Source organism: Marmota marmota, unplaced genomic scaffold (assembly GCF_001458135.2).
Source record: "Marmota marmota marmota unplaced genomic scaffold, marMar, whole genome shotgun sequence".
NCBI lineage: Eukaryota > Metazoa > Chordata > Mammalia > Rodentia > Sciuridae > Marmota > Marmota marmota.
The window spans coordinates 2,272,119-2,282,809 of NW_026000057.1; the positions used below are offsets into that span (position 1 = coordinate 2,272,119).

Consider the following 10,691-nt stretch of genomic DNA (forward strand, 5'->3'; position numbering starts at 1 on the left):
TTGATGAGATTAAGTTGTTTCCCATCTACAAACTGAGAAATGTCTCAAGTCTAACTTCTTACATGAAAATGATTGAAATAGGATTGACAGAATAATGATGGCCTATGAGTACTGATGTTCTCAGAGAGATCATTTTATTGGTCTTCATCTGAGAGAAATATGCCAACAAATTAAATTTAACATATCAGGACCAAGAGAAATGAAAACTCTTTCTTCTCTCCTCTTTGTTTTCCTAGTGATTTTTTTTCTGTACTTGATTTATCGTTACTCTACATTTACTATATTATAGATATATATGTATATGTGTACATATGTATATTTATATAGATATATGTATATTATATTAACTTACTAAATCAGAGCTACTAAGAAAAAACTCTAGGAGGTTCCCCATTCCCAAGAAAAGAAGAAAGAAACTAACGAGAGATCCTAATTAAAGTTCTGTCACAGTTGAGACCTTCTTGATTGGGTAGCAGACTGGCAAGGACTATTTTAGGTAGGTAGATTTCCCTAAATAATTAAAGTTTTTTTCTTATAAATAATAAAGCTAACATTTACTGAGCATTTAAATTTTCTAGCCCTGTGGTAAGTCATTTATCTCTTAATCCTCAAAACCAGTCTATCAGTATATCCCCAGTTTGCTGGAAAAAAAAAAAAAAGTTTAAGTTATCTGCTCAGGGTCATGCAAACAAGTAGCAGGATTAGGATATGAATTAAATAGCTCTGAAACTTATGCTGAATCAGTATGCCAAACTCCCTTCTTGCAAAATGCTATAAACACCCCTAATTTGAATAAAATTTTCTTTAACTGAGGAGGATTCCATTATTATATACCAAATATATTCAAAATATCAAGAGAATTTCAGATTTTTCAAGTTATAATTATATTTTTCATACACCTACTCAGCTTTTTTGTGTGTGTATGTGGAAAAATCCAATATTTGAACCTAGATTAATTTAATCCGGAGTCTAAGATCAACTACTAGATTGAACTGCCTATCTGCGCTTTTAAAAAGAAAACAAAAGCCAGGGACTTTCCTGTAATCCCAGAGGCTCTGAAGGCCGAGACAGGACAATCTTGAGTTCAAAGCCAGCCTCAGCAACTTAGTGAGGCACTTAGCAACTCAGCGAGACCCTGTTTCTAAAAAAGGTGCTAGGGATGTGGCTTAGTGGTAAATTTCCCTGGGTTGGATCTCTGGTATTAAAAGAAAAAACAAAACTAGCAAGGTCCCTAACCAGTGTGTTCACATTCTGTACATTTAAGACATGTACCCAAGCAAGGAAATTTTCAACTAAAGCAGGTAGTTGCCTGGCTCTGTAGACCATTCACCATATTATATTGTCCACAATATATATTCATTACGCTTTCATTTAAAAAAAAATTAGGGACTCAAACACAGTTATCATAGAGAGGTAATAGTATTTCAAGAGTTAGAGAAACCTGGGTTCTAATGTAATCCCTCTACTCACTTAGTTGTATGACCTTGGACAAGCCCCATAGTTTCTGAAGTTTCTGTTCTTTACAGAGTGAGAAGGTGGGACTAAAGATTGCCTATATTTATTTCTAACTAGTTTTATATGCTTTCAGGTTGCTCCATGTCTCTGGCTTTTTTAGAAAAGGCTGAGTGCAATGTAATTTTAAATAATCTTTATTAAACATTAGATATTAAGATTTCAGTTACTTTTGGTTCATGCTATAATACTTCCTTGTATTTTCTGTGCTGCTATCTAAAGAGGGAAGCATATGCACCTCGGATATTCTTTGAGGCTTCCAGACCTCCATGGTTTACTCCCAGATCACAACAAGACTGTTCTGAATACCTCAGGTTTCTGCTTGACAGGTAAAAAGTATTTTTAAAATATAACTTGAATGTGTCTTCTCATAACAGTTTCTTTCTATTTGATATTGTTTTTACTTTTGAAAACATTTCAGGTACTTATCTAGCATTTATTGTGTACTTTTTAAGTTTACTTTTGTTTTTAATTTGGTTTTGTTTCCCACCCCCCACCCCCCGGATTTTTGTACTTCAGATCAGCTGTTATCAAAATGTAATATGAGTTACTATCAAAATAATATAAATGGGTTGCTTAGTTATTTTTAAGAATACAAAGGGGTGCTAGGGCCTCAAAGTTTAAGAACCATTCCTTTAGACCATTTATAATTGTAAGCATAGGGTACATTTTACTGTATCCTTACCACTGAATGAACAAAACTTACAATCTTCTTGTGTCTCCTTGTCTTTGCTCCCTTCTGTCGTATGAATGACAAAGTTAGTTGGTCTTAACCTGTGCAACCTCCCTTTCTTTCAGCTAAGGATATATTAGTGGTTTCTTTGTGCCAAACATCTCTGAGATCTCAAGCAGACAAAAATATATGAGACAATAAGGGACATATATACCTAATTGTAATATAATACATGCTATAAAATAGCCTTATAAAGAAAGTATAATGAGAATATAGAGTAGTAATTACCCCTTAACTTTTCTTCTAGATTCTGTAACTATTCAGTATTCTTCTTGATTAGAAGAAGAGAAACTTGGTTTTTATATTGATTAAAAATAATTTATATTTTAAGCCACCAATATTGTTAAATAGAAATGATATTTTAACGTAAGTGATTTACTGATATATTCTCCCTCAGGCTCCATGAAGAAGAGAAGATCTTGAAAGTTCAATCCTCATACAAGTCTTCTGAAAGTCTGGGGTACAGTGAAACTTCTTTACAGGAAGTAGCCAGTAAGGCAGCTGTACTGACAGAGACCCCTTGCACAAGCGACAGTGAGAAGACTTTAATAGAAAAAATGTTTGGAGGAAAATTACAGACTCACATATGTTGCTTGAACTGCAGGAGTACCTCACAAAAAGTGGAAGCCTTCACGGATCTTTCACTGGCCTTTTGTCCTTCCCCTGCTATGGAAGACTTGTCTTTCCAAGATCCAGCATCATTATCCAATACACAAGATGGCAGCTTAATGCAAGCCAGTGTATCTGGTCCTTCAGAAGAACCAGTAGTTTATAATCCAGCAACAGCTGCCTTTGTCTGTGATTCAGTTATGAATGAAAGAACAATAGGTGGTCCTCCTGATGGGTTTCACTATACTGAAAACAGTTCTGTCCCTAATGAATCTCCCAAGATTCTTATCAATAAAGATGTACCTCAGAAACCAGGAGGTGAGACCACACCTTCAGTAACTGACTTACTAAATTATTTTTTGGCTCCAGAGATTCTTACTGGTGACAACCAATATTATTGTGAAAACTGTGCCTCTCTGCAGAATGCTGAGAAAACTATGCAAATCACGGAGGAACCCGAATACCTTATTCTTACTCTCCTGAGATTTTCCTATGATCAGAAGTATCATGTGAGAAGAAAAATTTTAGACAATGTGTCACTGCCACTGGTTTTGGAGTTGCCAGTTAAAAGAACTACTTCTTTCTCTTCATTGTCAGAAAGTTGGTCTGTAGATGTTGATTTCACTGATATTGGTGAGAACCTAGCTAAAAAATTAAAGCCTTCTGGAACTGAAGAAGCTTTCTGTCCAAAGTTGGTCCCCTACCTATTAAGTTCTGTTGTGGTTCACTCTGGTATATCCTCTGAAAGTGGGCATTACTATTCTTATGCCAGAAACATCACAGGTGCAGAGTCTTCATACCAGATGTGCCACCAGCCTGAAAATCTCACATTAGCACCCTCCCAGAGTCATATACTAAGCAGAGATAGTCCCAGTGCAATTATTGAACAGGATTTGGAAAGTAAGGAAATGTCAAAAGAATGGTTTTTATTTAATGACAGCAGAGTGACATTCACTTCATTTCAGTCAGTCCAGAAAATTACAAGTAGGTTTCCAAAAGATACTGCATATGTGCTTCTGTATAAAAAACAGAACACCACTCATGGTTTAAGTGGTAACAATCCAACCAGTGGACTCTGGGTAAATGGAGACCCACCTCTTCAGAAGGAACTTATGGATGCTATAACAAAGGACAATAAACTATATTTACAGGTAAGTTGAAAATATCTTTATTATTTGTGGAAAATATTACACAATTGATAGGTGGTTAATTGAGTGGCCAGATTTTGAAATCCAACTTGACTTACACATTTTCAAGGAATTCTGAAACTTGATTCTGGATTTATATAAAATGAGCTCAACCTATATAATTCAATTATTATACTTTCTAATTATTGGGAAGTAGTTGTGAAAAGTGGCAATTAGATTCAACATAGAAGACCTATTTTGTTTTTATTTATGAAAGCTCTATTTTTAGTTAGAAAAGATGATGTAAAATCATGCCATACAGAAACCCTTTCCCTTCATCCCCCCTCGGGAAATGACTGGTAAATTTGGTGTTCATTCCTGCAAGTTCTTTGTGTAAATATTTTAAGGTCTGTGTGTTGACATTCAGATGGACAAAATAAAGGATATTAAAAAGGAGAAAATATATAAAGAAAGGGTGTTTGTATTTTTGAGCATCTGGGCAATAAAATCAATGAGATAATAGCACAGTTAGTAAATAAAAGCCATGGCATAAATGCTTCAAATGAGATAAATTTGCTTATTTTAATATATTTTTTTCAAGGAGTATTTTATTTACTTTAAAGTTAGTAATGGTCATGTTACAAGTGTTTTTCTTTGAAACCTTCCAACTTTCGGTTTAAAAAAAAAAAGACCAGTAGCAAATTATAGGTGGAATTGTAGAAAAGGAGATTATAGGTGTAGTAACTGGGTAGTTCAAATTATTTTATGAGTTTAAATTAGTAAATTTCTAAAACTTTTGTGTTTGAAAGTCACAAAACTAAAAGATAAAAGCAGAATAAAAGAAGAAATGGGCATTATAGTACTGATTTTTAGAGGTAAATTTTCTCAAGAGCTTTCAAATTTCCTGCATTATAAAATACCCAAATAATGACACATTTTTAAAGGATGACAGCAATGTTCTGAAGTGACACGTAAATAATTAACTTTACAGAAAAAAAATAGGAATTCAGAATGTTTGTTAGAATTGATTCACTACCAAAGACTAACACCAGTTAAGTGGTTTATTATCTAGATAATAGAAATAGAATGTATTCACTCATATTCTTCTTGTTATATGTAAGCACTAGTTATTAATTATCTTGATTCTTAAAGATTAGAGAAGTAGAGCAGAGAATTAAGTTGAAATAGAAAATTTCTACCAAGTGTAGACAAATAAGGCCCAGGGCGATCCTGACTTTTAGAAATATGCAGAAGGTTATTTACATACCAGTGATTGGGCAGAATATTATATTTATCAAATATTTGGAAAGACAAGGAACTACTCTAATTTCTGTAATTAGAGTGTCAAAGACTATTACAGCCATAATGACTATTGCATTGCCACCTAGATTTTCCAGTTTAACCATCTTGCTATCTTCCCCATTACATCCTGATTATAGTGTTTGAGCATGAGCAGCCATTCTTTTTTTTTTAAGAGAGAGAGAGAGGGAAAGAAAGAATTTTTTAATATTTATTTTTAGTTTTCAGCTAACACAACATCTTTGTTTGTATGTGGTGCTGAGGATCGAACCCGGGCCGCACGCATGCCAGGCAAGCACGCTACCTCTTGAGCCACATCCCCAGCCCCAAGATTCAAACAGGCCATTCTTTTTATTTTTTTTTTTAATATTGTTTTTTACTTATTGATAGGCCTTTATTTATTTTTTTATATATGGTACTGAGGATTGAACCCAGTGCCTCGCACATGCTAGGCAAGGGTTCTACCACTGAGCTACAACACCAGCCACCCATTATTTTTTAAGACTCTTATATTAAATAAAGAAAAGGCATCATGTAGTTTGTGAATAGTTTTTCAGTGTTGTACAATTGTCCTAAACCCCATCTTAAGTCTCAGATTGGTTAGTTGTTTAAAGCAGAAAACGTATTGCCAAATTTTACAGTAAGGTATTTATTTAAGAATATTTAGACTGGCTATTAAAACTTTACTATCAAAATGCCTTTTTAAAGCAAATTATAATGATAAACAGTAAACTTTTAAATAAGAACTTAAATATAATGTAGATTGTAATTATTTACTTTCAAATACAGTGGTGTAATTGATGAAGACTTTAATTGTAAAGTTTCTCATACCATCTAACCAAATCATTCTGGTATTTTAAGTTTGTGGTAAGAGGCTATCTTGTTTATTCTGTTATGCTGATGAACGTATCTAGTAATTGCCAGTAATGGGAATGTCTGTGGTTGAGATCTTACGTACAGCAGTTTTTTAGGTGTCAGTTTTTCAGTTTTGAACACATAGAGTATGTATGTGTATTTTGAGTTTTGCACTTAGTTTTGAGGTATAATTTAAATTTGTGCTTATTTCCTAGCACGTACTTCATATTACAAAGCATTTTGTGCTTTATAATAGATAACTATGTCTAGAATATAGGATGTAAGAAATAGCAATGTACCGATTTATAAAAAGTTGTTGAAACTCAAATAGTAAAAGGATCTTCCTCTTCATATATTTCTTTCCCTTCAATCCAACTTCCACTAGTAGTAGATACTCTGTTGTTTTATTGTCCCAATTACAAAAACTAAGCCTTTGATTAGGATGCAGTAAGATAAAGACTACGTAAATACCACCAGCATTGCAGAATGGAAATCACCAGCCATCAGGCCCACATTGACCACAGGCAGAGTTTTCTAGCTTTTGTTTGTTTTCTTTGTTTCTTTGAAGGAGGTGGTAGTTTAATTTCTTAATTTTTTTATCATACATAAAGAAAAGTATATATAATATATATGGTTTAAAGAAAAATAAAAGGGAGGAATTTAATGTCAACAGTTTTACTTGATGGATAGATCTAAATATACTATAATCTGTCCCAAAGCAACAGTAACGCCTTTCTATAGCTTCAATTTTGGTCTGCTACTGAAATTAGAATTAATTTGAATACTTGCTATAAATTTGTGATATAAATTATATATGCTATGAGAATTGATTTTAACATTGTACACAATGTCTCTTCTTTATTAAAAGAAATAAAATGAAAGGTATATTTTCTGCTTTGATTCATAAACTCATCTTCTGAAAACAGAAAACTATACAAAAAAGAAACATTCTGGGGATGCTCTTATGTCTTGAAATATGAATTTTGTAGGTGTTAGAAGCAGTGGGGTTATTAGCTTAAAACAAAGTCTAGGTTAAAAACTATTATATCTTTTGGAAGCAGAACTTCTGGAACACTACCTTGCATATTCAAGCTCCTTAGGGAATACATCTATATATGAAACTATAGTTCCTTAGATATAGAGTTATGGTTTCATTGCTGATTTGAACAGCTTAATATAAAGATAGAGCACTGAGGATTTTGTTGTTTTTATTTTAGTCTTTTTCTGAGGTATGCTTTTCTGTCAAAAAAATACATTTTTTAATAATATACATTGAATATCTACTATATCATCTGAAAAATGACTATGTGGGAGCTAACAATTATGAATACAGTAAATGACACAGTAGATGAAAACAATGTTTTCAAAAATATTCTACAAATTAAGTTTTAGAAGCCCTTTCAGGTTAATTAGGTCATTAAGGACTTCTTATTCAAAGTTCCTTTTAGCTATAAAAATATGTGATTCATAAAGAGGGATTCATAAAAATTTTAGCTAGAAATTATAAAATAAGATTGCCTTTCCAGATGGCAGAGTCTCGGGGCTTTAAGTTGAAACATGGGATATCATACAGTTGTGGCTAATGTCAGCTGGTTTTCAGAATTCTTCAGGGTAGTTCTGCTGACAAGCAAAGGGCTATGCTTGTTAGCAGTGGCTTTTAGACCTTATTGGATCAACTCCATTTGAAGTCAATAGACCTTCTTCCAGAAAATGGGCACATATCAGTATATTCTGTGTACTATTTAAAGGAGTTTGTGGTTCCCTAATTTTAAAATCCAGTTTCACACCTTGCCAAATGAATATGACATTATTTACTCACATTATTCCTTTTGAATCCATGCACCAACTAGCATTCTAATATGAAATTATTGATATTATTGAACACCTAATATGTGTCATAAATAAATAAGACTGATTCCTGATAAAAGTTCTAATAATCTGGTAGGGAAAAGTAATAAGTACTACTATTATAAAGAGATAGAATTCATTTTACTTCTCAGTTGTTTTTGAAATCTGTCTTAGTGTTAAGAAGTAGCCTAAGGGAAGGGTGAGAAAAAATGCAAGGTGTTTCTTTTTAACTTTTACTGTAATCTCTCACTTCCAAAATAGCTCCAGGTGATAAAGTATAGAAAACCCACGGTTAGAATCTTTGAATTCTGTTTTATGTAGAAGAAGAAATTCTTCCTATAAAAGAGTGTTGCAGGGGCTGTAATATTTTCTATAAAGAAGTTGTATGTCTTAGGGGCTACAGTTTATTATAAAGTGAGATCTTGAAACGTTCTATGTTTTGAGATATGTCATTCTGTGGAGTTACATGAGGATTTTGCTCTCTGCCTTATTTGTTCCAAAGGTGATTATGTACTTCAGTAGGATTTGGTAAGGATTAATGTCAATATTTTTAAAGTAATTGAGATTTGAAAGATGCTTATTAAAGATTAAGGCAGCTTTAGAATATTTGTTTGGCAATATACCTATCCATGTACTTAGCATTTTATCTTTATAAGAACTATTTTTAATTTTAGGAACAAGAGTTGAATGCTCGAGCCCGGGCCTTACAAGCTGCATCTGCTTCCTGTTCATTTCGGCCCAATGGATTTGATGACAATGACCCACCAGGAAGCTGTGGACCAACTGGTGGAGGGGGTGGGGGAGGATTTAATACAGTTGGCAGACTCGTATTTTGATCCCGAGAGTGTCCAAAATGCACTTGGTCACAAAATATCTAATACTACGACTGTTAAAATGTCAGACTGTAACAAATATCATACCTATCTTTTATTTTTCTTTTCATTAGACCCTTGTACTTTAAGAACACACATACAGTGCTTGTTTTTATTTTATTGACAATACATTTATTAACAAAATGCATCATGGGAAAAAAAATCTACCTCTTAAGATTCTATTTGCATTATGGTTAGTCATGCTTGACCAAAAATGTTCAGAGGAAACAATGTACCTGGTCCCTAATTAAGCTGCACTAAATTTGGTAGAAGCATTTATGTGGTCTATCTTGGGTTCTACTGAACAAAAAAATACATAATTCACTTAGCATTCTTTATACAAAAATCAATGCTAGAAGTAAGAAATGTTGTTTTAAAGAAATTCCTTTATTTCTTGGGTAGTTGCCCAGTTATTAAATTCAAGTCTTTGAAAATACTAGAGATGATCCAGTCTCTAATGAAGGCAATAACAAAATTTATCAAACTATAGTACTTTTCAGGTTTCTGTTTAGTGCTATCTTCAGTATCACTGTATCTGCATTTCAAGTACAGATGTTTTTAAAAAAGGATTATTTATACATATTACTGAATTGATTTTAAGAAAGGTGCATGATCCTGTAGAAGCAATGTTTTTACCTAAAAATTGCTAACTTTGTAGTATTTCTAATTGTTCAAGAATTTTAAACTTATATTTCAGGGAGTATCATCTGTGTATTTTGAAGGAGGTGAGTTCTGTATGTGCCTTGCAGTACTGTAATTCAAAAATAGGAATCTTTGGCTGCAGAAAAGTTTTTTAAAAAATGAAATCTTAGGAAGTAATTTTTGTGCTAACATTACAGTTGTAATTTTTTGAAAGGTATTTGATTTTTCCAGAAGCAAAATCTGATGGTTCTAAATCAGTAAGTATAATAGTCAATTTTTAACTTAGAAAAATTCAAAGGAAGTGAACTTAGTTAAGTAAAAAATCTTTTTTGATTTGTTACTTAATCCTCAAAACATTAAACATTGTTAACATATCTTTGGAGTTGTATATTTGGAATTTTTGGGGTTTTTTTGAGTTATGTTTTCCACAATTGTTTCTATTTCTTAGTTTCAGATACAATGTGAAAATGCCAGCCCCTACCATCACACATTATGTTTGGCCAGGAAACTGGAAGCATGTCAGTTCTCCTGGGTTTTGATTATATAGTATTCAAGAGTTATCCCAAATATCCTCCTTCCTGAAGGTTTTAACTTATCCATGGTTGTGCATTGTTCTAAAGATTGGTCGCATATTTATTTTGAAAACATTTTAAGGAAATAAGGTTCTTTGGTGATTCGGGGTTTATCTTTTTTCCCAAGCTCTTGTGGCAGCAGTTAAAAACAACCACCACCTCTTCATTCCACTACTTCCCCACTCCTAACCTGTGTCTAATCACCCAGAAGATTAAGAAAATTGATTAAAACTGGCAATGCTTTACAGAATTAATCAACATTTGTCTTCTCTGTAAATGAACGAACCAGAAAGATTTTTATCATACTTTCCTGTGGCTTCCTTTGACCTAATAGTGATTTTTTAGTTACCCTGAGTGTCTGAGTTACCCTGTGTGTTCAGTTATCCACTGGCTGCAAAATAATTTATAATCAGATTATAGCAGTTTTAGCATTTATTGAAATTAATGAAGTCATTTAATGCTTGAATTAATATTGGGTTAAAATGCTTCTAAAAAATTCTTTATAGTCAATAAGACACAGTTTTATCCTTGAGTATCAAGAATTTCCAGGATTTTTTTTTTCTTTTTTATAGTGCTAGATACTGAATCCAGGGGCTCTCTACTATGAGCTATATCCCCAAAC

At 32.9% G+C, this 10,691-nt stretch overlaps 1 protein-coding gene across 1 annotated transcript in view; it reads left to right on the top strand.

Annotated features, from left to right (window-relative positions):
- The window catches only part of Usp38 (ubiquitin specific peptidase 38), a 31,167-nt gene extending 21,753 nt beyond the window's left edge, over positions 1-9,414 (top strand). Inside the window, exons 8-10 of the mRNA XM_015484438.2 lie at positions 1,735-1,841; positions 2,643-4,005; positions 8,658-9,414. Of these exons, the coding sequence (XP_015339924.1) occupies positions 1,735-1,841; positions 2,643-4,005; positions 8,658-8,819 (1,632 nt within the window). The 3' untranslated portion in view covers positions 8,820-9,414. The remainder of the gene's footprint in view (positions 1-1,734; positions 1,842-2,642; positions 4,006-8,657) is intronic.
- The last annotated feature ends 1,277 nt before the right edge of the window (positions 9,415-10,691 follow it).